The 26,452-nt window shown below is 36.7% G+C and overlaps 1 protein-coding gene across 38 annotated transcripts in view; it reads right to left on the minus strand.

Annotated features, from left to right (window-relative positions):
• Positions 1-436: 436 nt before the first annotated feature.
• Positions 437-26,452, minus strand: part of USP33 (ubiquitin specific peptidase 33) — a 54,811-nt gene continuing 28,795 nt past the window's right edge. For 9 of the 38 annotated variants that reach the window (XM_026086549.1, XM_026086556.1, XM_026086528.1 and 6 more), the window contains 12 exons: positions 25,938-26,118; positions 24,443-24,569; positions 22,085-22,254; positions 20,585-20,666; positions 17,764-17,872; positions 16,462-16,564; positions 15,517-15,585; positions 12,946-13,095; positions 11,230-11,311; positions 8,248-8,319; positions 7,635-7,779; positions 437-6,809 (listed from right to left, as the gene is read on the minus strand). In XM_026086549.1, coding sequence (XP_025942334.1) covers positions 11,283-11,311; positions 12,946-13,095; positions 15,517-15,585; positions 16,462-16,564; positions 17,764-17,872; positions 20,585-20,666; positions 22,085-22,254; positions 24,443-24,569; positions 25,938-26,118 — 1,020 coding nt within the window. In that variant the 3' untranslated portion in view covers positions 437-6,809; positions 7,635-7,779; positions 8,248-8,319; positions 11,230-11,282. Of the gene's footprint in view, positions 6,810-7,634; positions 7,780-8,247; positions 8,320-10,480; positions 10,746-11,229; positions 11,312-11,854; positions 13,096-15,114; positions 15,179-15,511; positions 15,586-16,461; positions 16,565-17,751; positions 17,873-20,584; positions 20,667-20,698; positions 21,676-22,084; positions 22,255-24,442; positions 24,570-25,937; positions 26,119-26,452 lie in introns of those variants that run through there. The other 29 variants (XM_026086551.1, XM_026086561.1, XM_026086559.1 and 26 more) reach the window with 27 other exon arrangements.

Genomic DNA, 26,452 nt, shown 5'->3' on the forward strand with positions numbered 1-26,452 from the left:
GCCTCGCGCCTGCCCCGCCGGCGCGTTTAGTGCCCGGGGAGCGGGGCCGCTTCGCTCGCGGCTCCGCTTCGCTCGCGGCTCCCCCGCGCTGCCCGTGCGCTGACAGTCCCCGCGTGAGCTACGCCTCGAGAACGGATACCGTGGGATGCTCCAGCCCGCCACGTTGTGACTAAAAAAAAATAACGAAGCGTGACTTTAAGTCTCTATTTTTGGTAGCCTCCTAGTTCTCTGCAAACATGCATGTGATCACCACAAGTTACCATTTAATGCACAGTTTGCTCAAATATATTTCATTTACTTCTCTCCTCCTACAGAGGGAGAGGAACTACCATGCATCTCCTACTAGCCTACCAATCCATCATTGTTTTCTCCTCATATATCACGGTTATAATGCATTTGGAAAAGAAAGGTAGCCAAGAAACACAGAAGACTCGTAGTTTCTGATTAAATGCTTATGGAATTCAACCTTCCCATCCAAAAAGCATTAACTTTGCAAATTGCTAGAAAATCCTATACAAGAAGTTTTAACAAAATACTACTAAAAATATTTTAATTTTTTAAGTAGCTATTGACTATATTGTAATTAAGGATACAGATCAGTTTATAAAGAGTAACAAAAACAGTTTTAATAAAATCATAATTGTACAAATTGCTAGTTATACATGCTTTCATTCCGCTGTCCTAGATGGTATCYTTTGCCTAAAACCTCAGTAGCATTTCCATTTTCCCAAGCATTTCTCACTTTCCCCTGCTTCTTGCTGACTTGGAACTCTTCTCCTGTGATCAGATTCAAAACAACAGAAATCCCACAAGAGATGGAAGGAAAAATTTTCCTTGAATCGGTGCCACTGTTCTCATGCAGTGTTCTGTTCATGTGCCCAAGTCTGAAAGAGTAATGGAGCTTTTTGTGTTATTGCAGCAGCACCTGTAAGCACTAAAATTTTTGTGAATTGCAATTATTTTAGAAATACGTTCACTTAGCAAACAGTTGAGTTATTTAAGCTATTACTGCATTTCAGCCAAGTGTTAGTGCTTTCGCAGTAGAACTGAAGGTTTTTCTCAGCTGTTTCAGTACAACATCTATTGGTTTTGTTCAGACAAATTCCCATGGCAGTCGCAGGGTGCAGTTGAGCAATACAGCTGAGCTGTAGTGGCCAGCACTCTTTTCCCCCCCTACTCCCAGCCATGCAATCCCACAACTTCCCCTCTGCCCACTCTGGTGCTCATCTGAACACGTGGTAAGCCAGTTGGACTTCCTAAACCACGAAGAAACTGTTCCCATTCGTGGTGGATTTGTTCTCAGCTAGAAAATAAGCTGCATTGGCTCACCACCCAGTCAGGCAAGGGAGCCAGCATGTGAGAAGTGGAGGAGAAGGTGGTGCYAGCAGAGGGGAGGAGCAGCACTATTCTCTTTTGGCAGCAGCATGAAACCAGTCCAACCATATTGTCTAACCACACCCTAGACCAGGATTTGCCTTGAATTCACTGAGTCCTTAAATATTATGTTCTGTCATCTTGCTTAAGAAGCAATAATGTCTAGTGAGGGGATGATAACAAAGAGCGACTGTGCATGGTGTGATGTTTCCTGCTAATGAAAGGGACACTCCCAAAGCTCTTGCTCCACCTCTACATGCCTCCTGCTTCCCCTGGATTGAATCCATCAGTCTTCTATCCACAGGGTAGCAGAAGAAGCTGTCCATGCATAGAAAGGACTGAGACTAAGCAGGTTTACTATGAGACCTCCACCCAAGGGAATTTACATTTAAACCTTGAGAAACTTGCTTTGTTTGAAGATGATTGGACATGGCTCTTCTTCCCCTCTGCTGTCCTCACAGTTCAAATCTTCAGCCCCTCAGTATCCTGCAGCCCCTTCCCCACAGTATCCTAGAGTAGCTTCTGAATGATTCCCAGTTACACCTCCTGCTTAGAAGCACTATGTTTTCCCTAACATATTTTCACTTTCAGACTCCTCATGTACCCTATCCAAACTATACCATATTCCTGACTGGTGGCAGCCATTTTCCCTGTGCTACAACTTCCATCTTGCTGTAAACAATTGGTAGACATGTTTATTAAGAGCAACCTCAAGTAATTTATTGGGCAGTAACTATTTTTCTGGCTGTTTGTCATTGACTCCATTTTCCCATGATAAGAATAGTTCTTTACTGCAATCTTTCATCATGTTATAAGGGGACAGGATAAAAACAAATACTAGATCTACACCTCTCCCCATTACTAGTTGCTACAAACATCATGAACTGACAGATGTTTTCTATCCCTCCACTTTGCTAAAACAAACTCCCAGCCCATGTTTGGGCATAGAGAACCACCTAAGACCACAAGGCCCAGCCTCAGTGAAGTGCTGTTATAAGGCCCACGCTCTCAGCAGTATTGTCCTTTTTTCTAGCTGTCTCAATCCATGAAATAGCTTAACTGCTCCTCCTGCTTAGCTTGAAGTAGTACTTTACCAGAGCAAGTCAAATGTGTGATTTTTTTTTTCCCCTCTAACAAAAAGATTGACAAAAATAACTCTTCATGATTCAACACAATTGAAAAGTTGATCTTAAGGATATGTAGGTTAGCTCCTAGCTCTTAATAAAGCTGTCCCAGACAGCAGGGCAAGGAAAAGTATAGCTGAATTCTCCTCCAGAATTCAGCTCAGGCTTATTTGGTCCGACTCAAGGGCAGCTGTGCTGGACTGGCTGTTTTGCGCAGGGGCTGCACAGAAGTGCTGGGAGAGAGCAGAGAGACTCCTGAAGGCAGCTTCGGTTCAGTAGGGTCAGCTTCCCCCGGCCTGCCCAAAGCTAATAAACCATCCCGCACTGGACTGGAGCTGGCTCAGCACAGTACCCAGAAGCCTCTGCACTAATTAGTTTACCATCTTAAGAAATTTTTTGTGGATAATTTTTAGACGGCTTTTTGGATTTTCTATTTGCAGTAGGTCTGGAAAAAAACACATTTAAATTCTTAAGAAAATTCCTCACAAGAGAGAGTTACAGAAAATAGCTTCAAGTTATAAAAAGAAAGTTTTAGCTAAGACATTTTTAAACAGTATTACAGAAAAAGACTATTTTTTGCTTAGATATGCATCCTTATGTGGAATCTCCTCACGTTTTCTTTGTTGCAGGTCCTCTATTTTGCTACCCGTTTCTGCCTGCTGCATTCCCTGAAAAACCCTAAACCTTTTCTTTCATTGGTGCTACCAGATGTAAAGAACAAACCTGAGAAAGGCTTGTTAACTTCAACAACAGTAACACCACCATCACATTTTCCAGTGTTCTTACATAAAGCAAAATGCCTTAGATAAACAAAGTTGTGGCTACAGTAGCTAATTCAGAGAGACCGCACAGGCTTTTTGCCAGAACTCTAATAATTAGAGTTTACAGTATTATCAATTCAGTAATCTATTATTAAGAACATGCATTTTGTTACTGTTTCCACTACCTCAAATACTACTTGGACAGAGCCTTTATAGTAGTTATGCAAGTCACCATGTCAAAAATCAATAAAAAGCAAATTATTAAAATAGTGATTGACAAAAAAAATATGATCTTGGTAAATTACAAGTTCAGGATTATGAACTGACATCTGGTCTAATGTCTACTAAAAATCCACACCAGCCATAGATTTAGAATGCCTGATTTTACAGCTCTTTGTTTTGTGGGAACATTTTAAACTATAGTTAAAAAAGTGGGAAAGAGTGAAAAAAGTCTTAACTGTTAAACAGAACAGTCTCCAATCAGTGATATATTACAGTATGTGTACATTAGACAATTTGGGAGTCTTACAATCCACACAGCCTATTGCACAGAGTTCACCTTAATTACTAAAAGATGTTCTATAATATATTATGAAAAAGCAAGTTGCCAATTACAAAAATGAAATATATTTAGGAAGTTATTAGTTTATTCCCATGTTATGCCTGTATATTTAAAGTAGTGGTCATCTAATTCAAGTAGATGTAAAAATAAAAAATTCAGTTACATTTACAACTAAGTAGAACTAATTTTTTTTATAATAATTAGGCTACATTCAGTAAAAAATGTACAACCACCCCCTCGCTCATGAAATATTCCACTTTAAATTGCTTTTGCTAATTTCAGTAGAGGCTTCAAAATCAGGTAGATAGGAAATGTTAGCTAGAGTACAGTGCATTATTAAAAATATTCCAGTTTAGAACTCATTAGACTATGTTATTTTTCTGATCTTTAAGTTTGACTCAGGCTTCCAAAAAACAACAGCCTCCAAGATCTGGATCTTAACACTTCTGACTTTTATAGTTAGGTTACTCTAGGAGTTTTACCCCTTACAAGTGTTATAAACTCCTATCCAAAGTCATTTTTATCCTTTCTCTTCTCCTTTAGAAACTTCTGCTATATGTATGGAGCACTGCCAGGTATCAGTGGGTCTGCAATAACACATTAGATTGTGTTCACAACCTACCTAAAGGTGTGTCAGGTCACGGAATCTCCCTGTTGTTGTTTTGACTACCTTGCATATTCCTTCAGGTCCTAGACCACAGTAGAGGGCTCTATCGTTACTCTGACACTGAACAGCACAGGATGTGTTCAACAAAGCAGAAAAAAGTGGATTAGAAGTCTCCAGGATGTAGGTGTCTAAATGCAAAAATTAAGCCTAGCCCTGAGGCACATTTTTTTCTAAACAGAAAAGTTCCCTCAAGCCAAGCCTATATTCTGGGATCAGGGCCCTCTTCTAGAGGATGTGAAAGATAGGTTTAAGTAAAAATTTGAACTACCACTATGTAGGAGTGGACACTAGCACCACTGACAGTGCCATTTTAAAAAGCAGGGATCCTTGTTCAGGACTCAAAATCTAGACTGGAGGATAGCCACTTTCCAGCAAAAAAGCTTATCAATAGATACATCTTCTGTATCTAGGGGCCTTGAAGCACTTTCTGGGTTCCTGCTCTGAATTACCTTTATCTTTTTCAGTATCCACAGAAAAAGCCCAGGAAGACTAGTCTCTGCACTGGGGTCTTTAAAGTTAAGGTCAGACATGAAGTTCAGATCATCACTGATCTGGTTTTAGAGACAGATTATTTCTTCTACACTGCTTGGTTGGAAAGCAAATTAATTATACTACAAACAAACAAAAAGGTAAGATACAATGTGTTTCCCTTGCTAAGAATTATTAGAAGGATGAGACACCAAAGAAGAGTTCATAGCTGAAAAATAGCTGGCTTATTGCTTGCACAGTTAAGTTGTAAAATCAGTCTAATTATAAGCATTTTTTGCTAGACTAGAAATATAATTGGAAATATCATTTAACTGAATTAATGTTGCCAATCAATTAGCATTTTGGCACATATGAATGCATTCCTTTCATTATAGCTGAAAATCTCATTAAAAGAATCTTACTTTTGGACCTATAGAGAAGGTGTGCTCCTTCGTGGAAACAAAGGTGCATTCAGAGCACGAGCAAGGGCTGCATCTCAGTGCTTCTGGATTTAGCATTTTAACAGACACAGAAGGGGGGGGGGGGAAGCAATGTATCACCATGGTAACCAGGACATCTTGTTTTAGCATGTACATTACAAAAACATACACAGGATAGAACAAAATTAGTCACCTAGAAAAATGTTCACTTCTGGGCAAAATTGTTCACAAAAAAGTATTGGCATTTTCCTTTGAGATAAGAGACAGGAAAATTGTTATTCTTCATTTTTGACAGCTGCCTATTATTTTCAGCTAAGATTTTTCTTACTTATAAGAACCCATTTCTCTTCTCTGCCCTCTTTATTCTTCTCAGCCAGATACTTCAAGATTTACTTTCTCATGTGGCAAGTTATTCCAAAAGCAGAACTTATTTATTAAGAATTTTAGTAAGTTCTTTGGGAGTTTCAAGTGAGAAAGGAGGAGCATATCTGGAAAAGATAAACATTTGTTGCACTTATACTCAACTAAGAAACATGTATTAAGTCTTCTCAACTTCCTTTATATTATGAAGACATTTTGGGGATACCAACTACTTCATTTTGCACCTCTCATACTGCTGAATAAATAACTAGCGCATAAGAAAAGTGATTGAGATTCAATAGCAACACAGAGGGAAAACAAACCTGTGTGTGTCAACATCCAGTCTATTCCTAATACCTCCAACCTCCTATTTGAGGGATCAGATTCATGTTGCATTTTCCAAAGTCTGCACATCTACCCATCCATGACCTTTATAAGGAAACCTGTGGTCAAGTGACTTGGCCTGTAGCATCACTAAGAATCCATAAAGCTTATCAGACACATCAGTGTTTCTCGCAAACGAACCTTCTTTTACTACTTACATGTCACAGCTGGCACACATTTAGAAAGGGAGAAAAGTTTTGTAATACAATAAGTAATACCAACCTCCTATGAAAAGTGTTGGACAGATATTGTAAGCAAGTAACTAATATTAAATGTGTTATAAACAGATGACATTTTATCTTATTGTGTGGCAGTGCTTAGTCCTAACATTTTTTAATGGAAGAAAAGCTGCATCACCTTGTTGAATGACATATTTTAAACAGCAATATATATTACAGAGTATGTTCAAGAAAACAAGTTATGCTTTTCACTGCTGGTAGGAATAGCCCTTTTAAAATTTGTCACTGATGAGGCTATTTTCTAATCTGCTAAGATTTTGAAGGCTAATATGAACCAAGTTCGTTCGCAACCAGACAATTTATGTGAAATCCTGCTGGAAGTGATTTGTCTTGCTTTGTGACGCTTCAGAAATCTAGAATCTATTTTGCTTCCTGCTATTAATTGTCGGTTCTGGATGGCTCAAGTATAGAGGGAAGCCAGAAAAGCCATCTGTTTGGAAGAATAAAAAAGCCTAGTTGTTTTACTCATTTCCTGGGTAAAATGAAGAGCTGAAAGGTTTTCAGTGAGAAAACTGCTTAGACTGCATTAAGCCAGATGTATATAGGGAATTCAAAAGGAATAAATGGAACAGAATTTTCTTAGTTCAGTATAAAAGACCTGTATGGCAAATACGAAGAATCCACTTGCCCCTTTAAACAGATAATCTAAGTTCTCCTGCAAATTTTCCCAATCTCTGGTTTGCTTTTCCAAATGAACTTATATGATGAATAACAGTACATCTATCAGCCACCAAAAAAACCCACCCCCATCCCCAAATGTTGGCACCATCATTATGGATAAATGCCTATAATGCTAACTCGAAAGAAACTTCTTGGCTTTAGTCCTTTTAAGGAAACCTAGGATATCTTGTATTACAAAGAACCCCACATACTAAGTAATTTTGAACTTGAGAAGGATTAGCACATTAGCATAATGCATTAGTACAGCAAATTACACCAGATTTCACAAAAAAAAGTCAGGCCTACATGGGCATACTTAGCTTTCACTTCACAASTGAAAGCTATTTCATCAGTCTAATAGATTTTACAGCTAAATGTATTTCTAACTCTTTATGCAGATATCCCACAGTCAGAGGGACTTACTGGGTCGACAGTTATATAAAAGAATCCTTCTCTGTAGGGCTGTCTTTACCAAAATATGGAATCTTACAAATATACAAAAGGCTTTAAATACAAATTCTTTCAGGTATCACCAAGTATAGGACTCTGCCAAAAGGACAGATTTCTAAAAGTACATTATCATCTAGCCTCAAACCTCGGGGACTAATGGACTACTTGTTGGCTCCAGGCTTCTCACATCTCTGCTTCAATAGCTTGGTCAGAAGTTCTTTCCTATCACCACAGCTCTGTCAGTAGAGCAGATAAGCATTACCATGTGACTGTGCAACTCCCAGGCAAAGCTAAAGAGTAAAATATCATATCAGGGTTAAAAAAGTGACTTAAATTAAAAAAGAAAAAATCCTGAATAAGTTAGCTGCCATTGACCCAGATGTAATTGGTGGGTTTGCAAGTCAGTTAGACAGAACAGTACAATCCAAATGCAAAATCTCCTTACTACTGCCAGGGACATGTGTGGCAATGGGTGTGGCACTGCTCCTTCAAATTCAGATTTGCAGTGTCGCATCAAACACCTTACCCTACAGCAGATTTCATCAGCTAGATATTAGATACCTTAAAAAGTTTTTGCTACATTTGGGCAGCTCAACAGTTGACAATAACAATACTATTCAAATAAAATATACAGAGTTATCAAAACTGATTCTGAGTTTTTCTGATATGAATTAGTAAAAATGGCTTTTGCCCTCCCCCCCTTTTTTAAACCCTGTTTTGGTACAATTTTTGAACAGCATATGAAGTCTCTAACTTACCTAGCAAACTTCCAGGTCATTACTGACAGAAGACTGACACCCATTACTGCATTCAATTGAAGTGTCATTTATCTGTTTGAAACAAAACAAAAACCTATCTGATCCATCTACTCAAAATCATTATTCCTATRTAGAACTTAATTATTTTAGTGCCTCCAGCCATAGTTCAATTAAGAAACCGGAGAAATAGATTATGTGCATTTATATTTATCCCTAGACACAGGACTAATTTAGATTCTACTTGCAGAGACAGCTTTCTGGACTACCTAATCTGAATCACATATAACTGTCTTCAAAACTTCCCTTATTTCCTAATATTCCTGTGACAGGAAAAGACTGGCCTTTAAGTCACTAATAACACAGGATGATTTCATAGCTAGCAAGCAGGTTGTTTTTATTTGCTTCATTAAACAGAGGAACTACTTACCTCTCACCTCTGAAGCATATTGTGAAAGTGCCTTATTTTGCCAGTAACTAATTCAATAGCTCTTCAACTATTTTTTTTCCCCAGTTATACTTTTCAGCTACACTACACAGTTCTTGAAGCATTCTTCTCAATGTTGGGTGGGGGCGACAGGGAAGGGGGTTCAGATGAAGAATTAGTTATACTATTTTCAAAAAAAAGCTTGAACAATTTAGAGAGAAATCAAACTAAGAGCTAGTAAGCCAGTTTCTTCAGAAGAGTGGACCAACATTACCAGATTGAACAGCACTTCTTTAGTAGCCCACATCTAGATTTCCAGACCTGGAACAAGGACCCTACTGAATTTTCCTCTTCTTGAAATGACAACTTCCCTGGCATCCAAACACACTGCCTTGTTTCCTCAACTGGAAACAAATGGACAAAGAACCCAAGACAACTGGTTAAAGACTTCCGGAAAAAAAAATCATTTCAACAGCTCTTCCTGCGACACATTCTTTCTCTGCATTGAATCAGAGCTCTCTTCACAGCAAAGGTTTCTTCTGTACCTATACTCTGAAGTGTTACCTTCCCTCCAGTATATGCAAGAGATCTATCTGGCATTCTCCCAAACTGTCTTATTTTAAACAGGCTACTTTCACTTCCATGGCATAAAATCTCTTACTGAATTCTCAAAGGGCTAAGATAGAGTAGTCATCCATTTTTAACCGTCTTGTAACCAAATACATCTATTTCATCTCTGCAAACTCAGGGATTTTTTTTTTTTTTTTTTTTTTTGCATGACAAACAGCTATAGTGGGAAGATGCCTGTTACTGAAGGTAACAAAAGTATTTCATTACTGCTAGTTTGAAGTGGGGCTTATGTACGTGCACAGTTTATGTTTCACTATGGATTCCCAGACATCCAGTGAAGAAGTTTCTACAGAATTGCTAGCAGAATATTTCTAACAGGCTACATGATATCCAGTACAAGTCATCATTGCTAATATTTAGGCAAATGTTCCTACTTATCTAGGAAAAATTGTTCATTATTATCCAATTGTTTCCACATTAGAAGCCTTGCACCTTTCTTCAACATTCTTTTAAGCTAGATAACTTCTGAGTTTTGTTAGTCTTTCTCTGAAATGCTCTCCTTCCAACTTGTATTTATCACTATATAGTATCCAAAATTGGGAACAGTACGGATGAGATCTCACCACCAAGTACAGCACCAAGTAGAGCATAATAATTACCTCCTGTGCCTCACATCTGATACTTTTGTTACTATTACCCAGAACAATTTTTTTATTATCATCAGATTTTAACTCTTAGTCAGTCTGATCTGCTATAATACCCAGAACACTTACACAGAACTGCTTCATTTCCCTGACAAMGGCAAGCAAGAGAGAAATGGATTATGAGTGTTGGACTAAAATAAAATAAAATAAAATAGTGCACTCTTCTAGCATCCTGATTATTAGTGGAAACATTAAATAAGATAGTAAACCTAATCACTGTACAGTGATTTAACCAAGAACGTATTTCTCAAGTTTCCAATTAAGAACAACATGTAGGGAAAATTATTGCTAAAGTATGCAGAGCTATTAATGTTTTTTTCAGCTTTAATATATTAAGAACCTTAAAAATAGCTTAAAACAGATAAAAGCTTAGCAAAGAACAAGTTAAACCTAGACAGTATAAATCCAGGTTTGAATTTAGTCATCCCTAATAAGGAGGAAAAAAAGACAAAAATGGAGGTGGGAAGCTAGAAGTGCCCCCACAGGTCAAGGCCAGCAAATTACTATTGACTGTTCATAAGCAAGTTATGTTTACCTTAAACAGTGAGATAACTTTGTAGTTGTAACTGATATGTTTGTTTACTGCAGAGGAAACTTGGTATTAACTTCAACGTGCCTTATCTACTAATATAAAATTGCAGAAATGCACGATCAGATAGTTGAGGGCTCTGCTTGGTGTTCCTTCAGATTTACTCTTGTGTACATGCAAGGCTTTTCAGCTGCAGATATCCCAAGACCTTCTTGMGAATTTAAGGAGAAACACAAAAGTTCAGAAACTTAACAGGCTGGGCAAGAGTTACCTGTGAGAATTTAAAATTGAGTATTTTTTTCCTTATTCATAAAATTATTGGCTTCATATTGCTGTCAATTTCCTCCTGTTTGCACTGTTTTATTCATATTGTACTGGCATTTAAGATAAAAAAAATTTCTTTAGTTCAGTGCAAGCCTCATTTACCTAGGACAGCTTCCTTAGATTTCTCTTGATTCRGAGGCCTAACTTAGGGGTAAAAAGGGCATTCCATGAATCTCCTTTCCATTTTTTGGCCCTCATACTTATCTATAAACAAGACTGCAGATATTCTTTTTCCAAATCTCCCCAGAGCTCTCTGTACCTACCTCCATCTTAAGTGCCCTCAAAGGAGATTAAGTTACCTTTATGTATGACTTAAGTTACATAGCTGCAGGCTGGAAAGCGCAAGTCACCTACTCTTTTAGTTCTTGCCTACTGGACTTAGAGGCCAAAAAAAAGGGTACAAGACTCGATCCCATTAGATTCCAGCTTACCTCATAAATACAAACAACTTACAGCAAAGCAAAATGCTGAAGTACAATGTATTCTATATGCGGCTTTTATAAGCTGTATCATCTGAAATAGGAACATAAATTTGGTTTAGTTCAAAGTATGCTACAAGAACTACAGAGAAATACTAAATGGTATCAGATTATCGACAAAGTAAAGGTGATGAATTAAGAGGATCAAAGGTAACATACATATCACAAACCCAGCTTAATTCCTTTTGTTCCTTGCTCTAGCTCTTCTCAGGTAGAGCGAGTAAAATACTGGGATTTTTAGCTACTCAGACAGAACTGACTCCTGCTATGTGGCACATCAGCAACAGGGTCAAGTACTTTAGGTTACAGGACGCAGTCTAGAATTGCCCTATATGCTTCTTTAACCAGAATGGCTTTAAGTGGCTTTACAAAGCATAAAAAGAGTTAACTTTATATATAGTATAAAATAATCCAGACAAATGTTGTCTCAGCATTTGCTCACTTTGGAGCTAGAACTGCCAACATCACTGACCAAATGTAAAACGGTCAAGAAATACACTTATATGGGTGCAAAAGCAATATCAAAGCATTGCTTTGAAAGGTTTTGTATTGATGTAATAAATGAAAAACATTTAAGAACGCTTTCTCCCCCCTTCCACAATTGAAGGGTTTTTTTATTATTATTATTGATCCAGCCTTGAATAATGCTGCTTATTTGGTAACAATATCAGGCAAAAACAAGAGCAAATGCCATTCTGCATTCCAATATGAATCATTCAGTAAAGTTTTGCAATATATATATATATTTCTTCCAGCTTCTGACATCATAGGTCATCATGCCACTGAGTATTTTTAACAATACAATAAAATCCTTCAAAAGGAACTGTTTTGTGAATATAATTCAGGAGACCAGACAATTTAATTTCTCAAATTTATATCACTCATGTCCATAATCATTTTACATTTCACACTTCATGCTCTCAAACATCACTCTAGAGAAGACTAAAATTTTTTTTCACAGATATTAAAGATACTAGCCAGGCTTAGAGAGTTACAGAAGCCTATAATAAGATGTAAAATTTAGTAGGTAATAAATTATGACATTTGCTGACTAAAACAATATTCCATCTAGACTATCTGATCCATTCAAATTCGAAAAGTATTTGGATGTTATATACTACTTGTTTTATATACTTACAGTGCAAAAAAAGCAAGACAATTTTTTCCTGAGCATTTAGGAAGTTGTCTTTTTTCTCCTTCTTCTTTTTATTAAATCAATGATTGCGATCCATTTAAAATATACTCCCCTTATACCTAGGCTTGTCAAAACTGTACAATTAAAACAGGCAGCAGTTTGTAGATATCAGAAGTCCAATCAGGAATCAATAAAGTTATCTTACGACATTTCTAAAATTTTGCTCCAATTTTTCAAGTCTAAGGTTACTACAGGATTTTGACTTATACAAAGAAGTCCAGAAATGACATTGTTTTCCATTGACTAAACAATCCAAAATGTACAAACCACATGCCTTCCAAAACAGAGAAACAAGTCTCTATTTAAGCAAATTGTAATACATATTTCAACTTACTATTCTTTAGTTAACATAATGCCCAGTGAGCTTTGCCTCCTACAAACATTAGGGAATAAAACTTTCAGGAATGTATTGGGGCATTTTGTAAGGAAGCTGAATTCCTTACATGTTCATCTTTATCTCAACAGCTACAGACCATGAGTTTCTAATTCAATCTTCTCCTCTGTTTGCAAGATATCAGGGTCTACTGGAGGAACAGGTGGTCTGAGTATAATCTCTGGACCTCCACCATAGATTGACTGAAGAAAATTCCATGTTTCTTCAGATATCTGTCCAGAATCTGCACCTGAAAACATTTTTAAAGTTTTAATTACTATTTAAAATTTTCATGATTTTTTGAAGCCCATAACAGATAAAAAACAAAATACTCAGACAAATTTAATACCCTAATCCATATTTGTGCTTTATCTTGCACTAACTACCAAACCTGATGACATGTGTTAGCTTTATGTTTCTCGATTCTACAACTATCTGCTCTCTAAACTATCCAATCCTTAGCAGAGCTGATTCATAAAAATGCATGACATTTAAGATAAACATCTTGTCTGACACTTATCAACCAAGCTGACAGCTGGCAAGTCTTGCAGTTGTGGGGCTGCTTCTTGGTATACAGAGGGAGCAAGGATTCATATTAATGTAAGAACATCCAGTCCCGCCAATTACACCGTAAAGGTCAAGGGTTCAAGACTCTTGCTTAATGAGAAAAATTAAAGATTTACAATAAAGAACGAAAGAACAGAAACCACAGTGGAATTCTCAGAGCCCCAGACAGAAAAGACTATCAGGACATTAACTGCCCCACTAATGCTCCTTATATGTGGCACTGTGATGAGTCAGCCTGATTTTTCTGTCCATTTAATAAAGTCTTTGTTTATGATCCTGTTCCTCTGGCTAGAGGTCTCATGTCTCAGGTCAGCATCCAATAATCACTTCTGATTTTCAATAACCCTTTATAGAGGCAGGGGAACCCCAKCATATCACCACTCTTGSGTTTTAATACAAGGATTCTGTCTGATACACTTGAAGCCAGGACTTCTTACCCTAGGCATAGAGGACAGCTTTCTACTCTACCTGAATAAGACCCCTCAGTCTTAAGCAACTGATTAAAAACCTGCCTACAGGAAGTTTCTCCAATATCCTTTTATTAGAAATTATTCTTAATCTGTCTCATTAAGTTTAATTACAGTGCCCTCTATTTAAAACAAAACAAAGCTAAATCAAGGGGACTTCTCCATATATACTCATAATTTTCTAGCCTCACCACCTGCACAGCTGGACCTACTGCCCTATTTTACATATAAAACATTTCCAAAGAGGAAGGGTACAAAGAGTTACACATTTGTTTACCCACACTGAGTCAACCATGCAAAGCTTCATCTGGAAGTCAGGATGCACTGTACCAGAATTAATAAAGTTATGCCTCAGTAAACAAATGTTTAGGTTCAGTGCTGTACTTAAAAATGCAACTGACTCCATTCCCGTAGGCCCAGGGTAGACCTTCCTCCCCTCATCCAGCTTCCAGCTCTTCTAATGGTCACATTTAACTGAACAAGCACAGTGAACTAAAACCCTGGGATCAGGACCACTGGATCACAAAGATATGTAATACTACACACTACTTAATGGTGCTCTAACCTCTTCACTCAGGAAAAGAGATAAGTATTTCCACACCTCTTTCTTTTAATTTCTACTTATGTTCTAATTTGAATCAATCTAGCTGAAGTGAAAAGTTAAAAACTACCATTCTACTTACTGTTACTGATCCTAAACTGAATTCTTCTGTTGCTATACTTCAGTCAGATGCTTCATAACCTGTATTTGAATCCTATGTTACAGCTTAAATCTTTAAAATGCACTGGCACACTCCTGGGAGCAAGAACTCATTCTTTCCAAAAAAAAAAAAAAATCTTAACATTTTACAGCTGGTAAGATTCACCCAGGAGCTAGTGGCCTCCAGTGAACTGCCACTGGTAGGTCCACTGTATGCTGAGGCATTAACTCAAGTTTTAACTGTGAAAAAATCCAATTAACAAGTAAAGATTAACCTTAACACTGCATTTTTTTCCTCAAATCTGAGCTACAATGAAATGAAATATCCACATGATGCTTTCACAGGAAATCTAAAGTCTTCATAGAGCAAGCCATGTTAGAAAACTTAACTTTTTTCTCTACACACAAAATTCAAATAAATATAAGCATCTGACTATGAAGAATAACAAATAATCTATCTTTGTACGCTAAAAAAGTTTTTGCAATATACAGTAGTAAATAACTTGCAGAAAAATGAGCAACAACATTTACTCACTGTAGTTTGTTTCCCTCTGTCAGGAGCAGCTCTCAACTCAAATTAGGTTTCAAGATTCAGATAACTAAATACAGATAGAGAACACAGCCTAAAAGCCAAAGTTACTCTGCACTGCTTTCTACACTCTTATCTGCACTTGGCTTAGTCTATTATAGACACTATTTCATAATTTTATGAATAAGCTGGCCTCCCAAAAATGGGCCTTGTAACAACTACGAGTTCTTCAGTTTCCCCTCCAAATTTAGTATTACTGTTTTTCTTAATTAGAACAGAGCACAACACACATTCCCCAGGAATTATCATTTTACAAAAACAGTTAAGATGAGAATTTATAATAAGTTTTCCTAGCTTCAGCAAATACATCATTAGGAGTCCAAAGCTGCAGCAATATCAGACACCTACCTTGCTTTAGCACAACATTTCCACATTTTGTGACTGCAATCTTGGCATTATCAATGGGACCAGGAGGCTCTAGAGTGACAGAAAGAATGATTAAAATGAGAGAGTGAAAACAAACAGCAGTCTGGAGGTTCCGTTTTCAAATGAAAGGAGAAATAGCTGGTTTGCTTTCTGCTTGTTCTTGTACTGCTCAGCAATATGTTCCAAGCTGTTAAAAGCTAATCAGAATTTTAAATAAAAGCAGGATTTTCCAAGCATTCATGATTACAGTAAGCCTTCAAGCAATGTAAAATGCAAATTAATCCTAATTCTCACCTCCAGCCACACCATCCTAGAGCAGACTCAAACAAGATTATAGAACATTCCGTCAGTGTTTCCATTTTGAAACTTTATGTGCACCTAAAGAAGGCTAATAGTGATATGATTACAGTTGTCTGTGGGTCTAAATTGCATCATTGAGGTCCCCTTTCCTCCAGAGGCTACAGCATTATCAATCTGTTTGTACTGCATAATGCATGCCTCCTCATACCTGAACCCAATTTTTCTGCTGCTGCTAAAAGCTCGCCCTGCTCTCTGCAGATGTTGGTGTTTAAGTTTACTACCACTTTTGGAAAGATTCAGAACAATAAGCATTGTGTAAACCTGAAACCACCCCTCTCCAACTAAGTAACATACTTTCACAACTATCCCACCATCCATTCCCATGGATTATCCAATTTTGACTACAGTCTGTAATTTGATTTCCAAATATATTTGCTACATATGAAAACTATGTCTTAATTTTTTGGTGAATTTTTTGTTTGGTTTTAAAGAGCTTTTGTTGCCTTATCTTCCTATTCTTCCTGCATCCTTCTACTAAAGTACAAGCAATTTACTTAAACAGTACTACTATATGACAACAAGAAGAAAGAAAAGGTTACCCATATCTTGACATGAGCCACAACTTACCACTGTCTTTGCCCTTTACAAATCCTTCCCATTCTCTGAACCATTGCATGCTGATGCAGTAAAAAGTCGATGGAGATTCTTCTTCTTGGAATGCTCTATTAAGCTGCAAGGAAAAAGAATTATTGTTTTTCTGCCTTTTTGTTTTTTTAAGCTGCTAAATATTTTTACCCACTCACTAAATATTAACAATATAATACACCGCCACAAAAAAAATTTAAAGTACTTCAGATCATCAGAATTGTAAAGCCTTGGTAAACTTCCAAAGTAAGAATTTTGATGTAGTGGTAGCCTTCAAGTTAAAAAAGATTTGTTCTTTACTTGAGAATTTAATTTCCTCCCTCCCWAAACAGCTTGACTTAAAACAAAAAATCAAGTCACTCTTCTTAAGCATAAGTGCTTATCCATGAAACACTACTGGAAAATTACCGTGAATGCTGAACTTTTCAGTGTAAACTTAATATAAGAATATCATAAATAGTAAGCTTATTTTTATAAAATAAACCAGTGTTTTGAAGATTTGCTTCATTGTTAGATAGCAAGTTCTTTGTATGATGAGCTACATCGCCATCTATGCTTTTCCCCTAATAATTTGGTCAGAAGCAATTACAATTCCAAGCAAGGAAGACTGATTTTATGACTTTTGCTTTAGTTTAAAAACATGGAAGATTTCTGTTTCTTTTGCTTTAAGAGATTCACACCCTGGTTGCTTGATTTTCTCCTGCAAGACAATACAAGTGACTGTACAGATTGCAAAAAGCAGCTAAGTAAAGAGTCCCAGTTGTATCTAACTAAACTTGTTCCTCTCCTTGGAAAAAAATAACTATTCCTATAAAAATCTTCCAGCAAGACCTTTAATTAAGGTTTAGGCAGTTTAACGTTTTATTTTTGTTCAGAGACTATGGAAGGAAGACAGGGAAGAAAAGAAGAACTTGCTACATGAGTAATAAAATGAGCTTAATTTTATAGATCCATTACAATACTAACATTCAATTCACACTGAACTATTTGTTTATACCTCTAATGTTATTTTATATCAACAGGTACAAAATTAGAACCAGAGCTAAAGATTATGATTAACTATATTTCCTCAAGTTACATTTCCATATAAACAATTATCTGGGACATCACAAGGACACTGTTGCTGCTAGCAAGAAAAAGGTGATTCTATGTAGGTATACAAATATTTTAATAAAGTCTATTTGTTACATGAATCACCTATGCACATGGTAACCCATAATCTGGAGTCATGAATATCAGATGATGTCAAAAAAAGGAATGAATGAGAACTGTTTACTTTTTTACCCGAATAAACATTTCCAATTCRTTTTTCCTTCTTTTTTCAATTCTTTCAGACTCTATTTGGCAGGTATGACAAACATACAGATGATTAACAGCTGGTCCTCCTCCATACCTGCAGTGATAGTTAAAGAAAAAAACAAAACATACCCCCACAACACATTAACCTTGTGGAAAATAGCATGCAAAAAGAATCAGGCACCTGTTAGGCATAACAAGTGTCAGCTTCTTACAGTATGTAATTGAAGTCTGATGCATTCCAGTGCTGATCACACTGACCCACATATACCATCATTTATTTTCTTAATAAGACTTTGTACTTGATCCTAAGACATAACGATCTTCCAAATTCTGACTGCCTAAAGCCAGTACAAACCGTCCCTAAAATTCTGCTAAAATCGCATACTTTGAAAGGAGTTACTACTGGAAAAACATGTTGGTGAGTGATTATTCCGAATGAACACTCTTACATACCATGTGTGATTTATTAAAAGCCTCCAAGAAACAGCTTATGGAAACATTTCAACCAGTTCTATCTTAAACTAAGCTCTAAACCTCAATGTTTATTGTTTATTTAAAACAAACAAACCAAAACAAAGCTACTTCCGCATGCCCCTATACCCACCATAATTTGCTTGTGGGCCAGCTGTCTGCACACAAGGAATTCCTTAGGGCCCCTGTTACCGAGGAGCACAGCATTAAATATCGTTCTGAACACTGGCAGGCCTAGAAACTCCAAGCCTGACAAAGAAAATGCCCATCAATGACTAGCAGCACTAAGAAATGCATTTACTACAGCAGAAAGGTCAAGCTGAAATACATGTTACGAAATAAGGATATTCTTAGTGCTCCTTCCTAGCCAATTACTTATTCTTGTCAGAGTTGCGCTCTTCTGTTTTTCTTTCCCCCTAAAACTTCAGATTTTATTCCAAAACTTCCATTAAATAAGAGATAAAAAAGAGCATCCTTAAATATAACGAGATGAATTAATGTTCAAAAGCTGAATAGTTTTTGAACAAGAGTGAAAAAGTGACCATGTTTACTTAAGAGACTAAAACTAAGTCTGCCACAGAAGGCATTGAATCTGAACAAAACAAAACTTAGAACTGTATGTTTATCAGTTCACAAAAATAATTTGGGATGCTATTGCTTTCCCAAATACAGAAGTGTTGTATTATATCTGAAAATTGAAGAGTTATTTCGGTACAACAGCATTTGTACACACAAGGTTGTTAGTATATATTCAGTCATCACATCACAACTTAAAGACTGATGTTTTATAAGGCGTTTCATAAAATGGTCACCACTTCCTACACACCAACTGTTCCTTTAAAGCTCATGTTATGATTTTAGATTACATTGATCAGTCCACAAGTTTTTGACTGAAATAGGTCAAATATGGATTATACCTTTGATTTTGAAGCAATTCTGACTCCAAAGCTATTAGAATTGAATAAAATAAGAATATTGGTAAGTGAGCAGCAAAATAACAAAGTCTGGACTCATATAGATTAGCATCCTATGAGAGTATCTGCTTTTCCTTAATGCTACCTCAGTAAGTCAACTTCTGCCATAGCGGTCTTGTTTCTCTCAATACTTGGCTTTCCCACCCTAAACGCTCACCCATGGCACTCCTCCATGATTGCCAGCTATTAGCAAGACAAAAAGCAATGTATGGTTGCTCCAGAGCTACTCTATGCTGATGCGGACACGTGCTGGTTAGGAGGTCAGACAGAACGGACAAATATTTAGTAATTATATCTCTTCTCTACCTACTAGATGTTTCCCAAAGTCTGGAGGATCCTGCCATCTCTGGGCCTTCTACTTATCAAATATGACTGAAGTTTGACATCTTATTCAAAAAGTTTATGGTGAAGGGAAATGAATGAGAAGCTTAAAAACATTTTCCTTCAGATTTAACAAATATTTCTGGTACACATGTAAGGGATAATGCAGTTCATTTAATAGACACAGATATTTGTATTATAAATTATCTATACAATAACATATTAAATATATAATCATATATTAACATATTATATATGCATTATGTATGATATTTATACAATAATTATTGAGAAGAAAAATTCAGTATATGCAGGAAAGTGGAAATAAGATGGCAATAGCATTGTTTCTATTTTTTCCTTGTGGCTATTTAAGCCTTTTTTTTTTTTTTTTTTTTTTTTTTTTTTTTTTTTTTTTTTTTTTTTTTTTTTTAATCTTAGCTATAGCTCTTAGGTGCCTGGGAATTAAAGAGACAAAAACAGTTGTTACAAGTGCAATACAGAGTTGTTAACCTTAACAGCTAGGCTCTTCTGCCACTTTTTTGTTACTTTAAAAGGAGACACATTTTATAAGAATCCCTCCCACATAAGCAAGCCCTTAAACCTGACCCATAGGAGAAGTGTGGAGTAGTTATACAGAACCTTTATATCTAAGCTATTTTGAAGCACTGCTGGCAGCTAAGGCTACAGATTCAAAGCCAACATACAAGAAAAGCTGTCTCCAGCCAACAAGGGAGCAGGAAGCTGACACAGAGAGCTCTTTCAAAGTACCTCTTGCAAAGCATACTTTTGCTGACCTACTTTGTGTTGTTTTGTACAGACCCTAAACGATGTTTATTGATTTAATACTTGAGCATCACCCCAGTAATACACTACTGTTCGTGCAGGCTTTTATTTAGTGTTACTTTTCACAAGCAAATTCTATAAATCTGCACTTTGAAAAATCTTTTAAGCCACTAATCCCAGAAGTCTAATCTCACTGCTTGGCACACATTTGCTCTCAAACTCTATCACAGGACTTTTTTCAGTTACATGAACCTTACCTGCTATACAGATTATCCCATATATTTTGAGGTAGCATTACAACCAGGTCTTCTATGAAACTTGCCTTGGGTGGAGGAACACCTGCAAAAGCAGCAGCAGAAAAAAGAAAGAAAAAAAAAAAAAGGCCTGTGGATTTTTTTTTCCTTGGAAATTCCACTTTAAGAAATTTTGGGAGAGACTATGTTAGAGGTCTCTAAATCATAAACCCCTGACCAGTTCAAAGTAGTCATCCGAAAAAAGTTTTACTGTGTTATATCACTGTATTTAAGAGATTGTTCTTTAATTTTAGTGTCTTATGATGCCAAAGAGAAGCTGAAGAAGCCACATGGAAGATTAAAGGAAAAGGACTGGAATCCTTTCTAAATACCAGTTACAAAATGCTTCTGAAGGTATACAGTTAAACAGCAGTGAAAGATTTTGTTTATACATGTAAAAACACTGATTTACTAAACTATCGTACTCAAAATTCATTCGTTTCTGTCAGCATTTTTGAATTACTTCAAGACACATGAATGCTTGAGAGTTTAGAGGGAGGAAGAAATAGAGGGGCTTGCATAATTAGCAGCATTGAGTTACAGCATATGGTAAGCAGCTACGCATTACACAAAATCTTTTGAAAAGGAGTATCTAGTAGCTAGGACATGCATATAACATGAGTCATCTGTAGTAACCCTGCAGAAGGAAAACAGCAGCGACAAGGGCTGACATGTAGACACACTGCAAACAGCTATAGGGGTATAGTACTCCTTTGTTAAGAGTTTGGTTTAGCAGAAGAGGCTGCATCTGTAACTGCTAACCTAATACAGGTGCATTTCTCATTAGAAAACAAGTATGAGAATACCCCATAACGCTAGCTTGGGATGTTAGCATTCATATGGATATTTCCACTAAATAGGTCTTGCTGTTATGCAATTCTCTATTTTTATTAGCATTTAACATACCAAAGTACAACTTCTATGCTCCCATACAAAATATACAGAATTACTACTGAATTCATCATACTGCTATGCACTGGATATTCTCCAGACCAATTTCTTGTCCTGTGGCTTTCAAACCTTCTTGTTGCTTCCAGCTCGTGGCTGAACAAAGACTGAAATCAGTTAAAAGACCAAAAAATTAAGGATGATAAAAATGATAGGGTTTGTTAGCTGATAGTTGATAGATTGTTGATAGTTTGTTTTAAACAGGAATATAGATGTTTATTATGCAAACAGATAAGCCAAATCATCTGTCTCTAAGAAGCAAGAAAGCTTATGTACAACACCAGATGTGCAGAGAAAAGACAAGATTTAGGAGGACTTCACATAGTATCATTTCCAAATAGTCAGCTACTAAAGTAAAAGAAATCCAAGTTACCTAGAAGCCAGAAACAGATAGCTGTAGCATAAACTTATTATACTCAATTTCCTTTAATTTCTTGTACTTCCTGTACAAGTATACTGTACAGCTACAAGCTGACAGGCAAATTCTTTGTAAATGGTACTCGGTTACAGTCTCACCTCCATGCATACAGAGAAAATCATTATTTGAAATTGGTCCTGGCTCTGCAAAAGTCTTGAATTTATTTAACCACTGTCTGGAAACATAGAACTGCAGAAGACTTGGTTCCATCATATTCAGTAGACCCGATATCCTCCGTCTTTCTCTCTGTGCTTCTTCACTGCTCTTCCTATTACAGAAATAGAAATCATTAAACAAAGATATATCCTTTAGTGGAATGCAGGTAATTTACTTTATGGAAAGAAACCTGTACTTTCAGTACATTACCTGGGCCACATCTATGCTTCAAAGTTCTACTGGCAGTACAACAGTTGGTTTAGCATGTGAAAAACTYGCACCTTCTATGCATGTGCATGACAGAAACCTAGAGTGCTGTATGTTACAGAATTACACACCACAATAGTTGGTACTAATGGTTCCTGCAAAGTGGAAAGGGCACTGAAGACTACACTCCATTAAAGTTATGCTTGCCCTTAGTTCTGACAAAGCCATAGTGTGGGTGTAATCTTGCTTACAAGAAAGAACTTTTGCCTGCATAGTTCAACAATTCGAAGACTCCCAACAGTTCTCATCCTTCCTGCCAGCTTCAGAAAACAAATAGGTGGACTGCAACAGAGACTGCAAACTACACCACAGTGGTGATCCTCCACAGAAGGAGGAGATAAGGCTCCCTGTCCATCTGCAGCACATGCCTTTGGGCTAAAGCCTTGCCGACTGTAGTCCTTTGACATTCTCCTTAGCATCAGAAGGAAGGCTGAACAGTAAAGGAGATACTGCAACTCCCCTACTCCCTAGTTTGGGTAGAGTCTCTTCTCCAAAAGCAGACTTGAACCATTCATCCCATCCTTCAGAGTCCCTTACCTGAAATTTGACTCTTAACTGGCACAAATCAGTTGATTTATGGAGTCAAAGTTGATTCAAATAGCTGGGTAGAAAAGCTTCAGTTAGGCCTAATAGCTATAAGCAACAAAGGCTGTATGGCAAATATACAGTATAGCAAAACAACTACAGAAGAGTAGGAAAAACAAATGCTATGAACTCAATGAAAATACATTACCTGTTTAACTTCAGATCAAATTTATTTAACAAAAACCCTAAGTCTGAAAACAAAATTCAAGTAGGTAAGTTCATTTTCAAGCTGTAATTTAAAAAAGCATACATATCCCTACTAAATTTTCATAAAGTCCTAAAAGGGCATCACCTTGTGTGTGGTAGGATTTTGTGTGTATATTTTGGGGCTTTTCTTCTTTGTTTAAACCAAACTAAATATTGCATTATTTTATTCTTTATTTTACTTTTAAAATGTTTGCCTACAATCAGGTACAGTGTTCATTCTTAGCAATACATCATGACTTCCACATTCCTTTTAAAAGACCTTCCGGGTCAGACTAACAGGCTTAGCTTGGACAGTGGCAGGAATGAGTGCTCCTGATGAAAGTTATAACATTCTCACAACATCTTATTCTTTAATTCTAGCACAATATTTTGTAGTCAACTTTTAGTATGAAGTTTTATGTTAGTAGAAGAAATTCACAATCTGAAAAGATTTCTAGAAAACGTAAAATATTTTAGTTGCACTTCTTGTTTAAAGTACAAAAAATCCTTAGGCCTCAGATGGTAACAACATGATTTCTCGCCTTTCATTTTGACTTTCAGGAAAAGATCAGCCTATAAACTCCCTGAAGTTAAATTACAGCACAGTAAAACCCCTGTTGTTCCACATCCCATCTGCTGAAGAGTTTCCACAATTCCCTTTAGAGCTCTAACAGTTCAAGTCTGTCTGTGTGAAAAATCTCCCCTTGTGCAGAATTCCCTTCCTCTAATTGAAAAAGAGGCAATTGGCTGCCAGTTCTAACAGTTGCTTAAAGTTCTCTTCCTAGTCATCTTACTGTGCTTTATTTACGCAGACTGAAGATAATTAAAGCCCTAATCCATTTCTGAATTTTCACTTAAAGTTCTAAACATGTTCAGTTACAGAGTAAAGTGGCTTCAGTGTTCTTGGTTACATCAAAACAACCCAGTAAAACAAACTGAGCACACTGAAACCAAACTTCACAGTTTGACGTTTTTCCACTCTTTTATTGCCATACAGCCTTTCTGCTATACAGCACTAATGACCTATGCAGTCTATTATAAAATAAGAGTGCTTCTCAAGCATGACAATCAACTCGGGCAATCTGTTCAGAAGGTTAGTAGTGGCAGAACAAGTGTTAAGGACATAACTGAAGGATGAAGTCTCTCCCCACTATTTCTGGTTGGTCAAATTCTTCCCTTAGCTGAATGAAAATGGCCCAATTGCTTAAAAAGTTATTAATTTGACTAATTTGAACATTATCGTGCTTTTAATTTCTTCTTACCTGTAGAAGAGCACATACGCTTCTGCATTTTGCACAGTGGATTCAGATACTTCTGTGACACTCTGGTCATCAAATTCATACCACAAATTATTTAAATTGTTTCGACAATAAGCTATATAATGTCCACCTAGAGTGTTAGAAGGCAAGAGTTATGAACATTTTTTTAATAGCTGCCCATTTTACTTCCTTTCCACGTACTGTATAGTAAGTACAAAAAGTCTTTTAAAAAAAGTGAGAAACTTAAAATCATTAGCAGACAGTACTTGGATATACCTACTAACTTCTCTCAGATTCAGGATCAAGTTCTTCTACATTAGCTAGTGAAGAGTTGGACACAGCTTTCAGCATATTCTGAACTCTTCAAGCAGCTTGTAGTCTACCATGTTCCTCATGGAACTCAAACCAGACGAAGGCTGCTTGAACAATTCACCCTAATTAATTTCTACAACAAACTCTTCAAGTCTTTGTATGCTTTATAATAATAGAAATAAGCACAGCTGTATAACTGCTATATGATATCAAGATCATACTTAATGGTTCTCAATGCTAGTCATAATACATTTTAAATAATTATTTCTTAAATACCAATTAAACTGACAATTATTAAATAATCAAATACCTACTAAACTGATTAAGGGAAGCATCATTCATCAAGCACTAAACAGAAAGTGAGACAACACTCAGAAAAAGCAGTGGCAAGACAACTTCATCTAAACAATGAACCTCAGTTCCGGGAGTACCTGCTATAAAAAAATCCATGAAGTTTCAGGCTTCTGTCCTCAAACTTACTTTTCTCCTACTTTAACAGATCTTATAAATACTGAAAGCACCTGGGCAGAAATGAGCCTGACAGACAACAATAAGTTTCTTCTGCTACTCGTCATTATGCATAAATAGCAGTTATCACCTATGTTGGGGTTAACTGGCACAGATCATCTAAGTGTTTACTTAGATGTTACTTAGTTACTGGTATGTCTGTGGTGCTTCCCAAACTCTTCCCAAAAAAGTAAGGAATATGAAGCATCCAAACATTAGACATACATAAATCAGCTATGGAGAGTAGCAGACCAACTGATCATCTGCTGGGACATAACACTAACATTATTTATACATTCATGCTGTTTACTTTCAATAGTGTAATAGGAAAAGGCAGAGGGAATAGTTGGAGGGATTTCTGTTGTTTTCGGGGAGGGGGGGGGCAGGGGGGAATGCTGGAGTTTTGTACTTGCTTTGTATTCCAGGATCTGTTAATTTTTTTGGATTGCAATTTTATTTAGCAACACTGTACAATTTCAAAGATATGTCTACTCTTTAAGAGCAAGTCTTCTCACAGTTTTAAAGGTAAGAATCCCAGAACCTATCGCATTTAAAATTATTCACATTTAAAATTAACAATGCTTATCTACTCACCCTTCACTACATAAACATTATCTTTAAACCAAAGTGCTGATGTGAATAGCAATTGCAAATGCAAACTCATCAGCCTCATACTTACTGCTGGCAGTTCCATGATGACAGATGACAGATAACAGATCATAAGTCACTATTTGAGCTGGACTGTCCTTAGCAAGGAAAGGCTGAAGATCAAGTCCTTCCAGGGGAAAGGATACATGAGTCCCAATTTTTGTGGAAAACATAAGTTCATGTCTAAATCTTTTGAGATGAATGCACAATATCTGTAAGAAGGATCAACAGACTCAAGACCTGTACATGCTACTATTTGATAGACATACATGTCATCTTTTCATCATCCCAAAAGTCTCATTTTTCCTCTATGGCATAAGGCAACCAATCAAGCTCTGCGTTCCRCAGAGTTTTTTAATCAGTTGTGGCTCAAGCAGTTACAGATGAATTAGGAATTTTCTCAAGGACTCATTATAATGACAGTGTAAGAGACAGTCCTGAACAGTTATTAACACTAATGCAGCAATGAAGGACATACCTTTTCTCTTCCTCAATGCACCTATTGCACATTCTTGTCATGAGGGACAGCAATTCCTCCTGATTATT

Source organism: Apteryx rowi, unplaced genomic scaffold, assembly GCF_003343035.1.
Source record: "Apteryx rowi isolate R43461 unplaced genomic scaffold, aptRow1 scaffold_7, whole genome shotgun sequence".
NCBI lineage: Eukaryota > Metazoa > Chordata > Aves > Apterygiformes > Apterygidae > Apteryx > Apteryx rowi.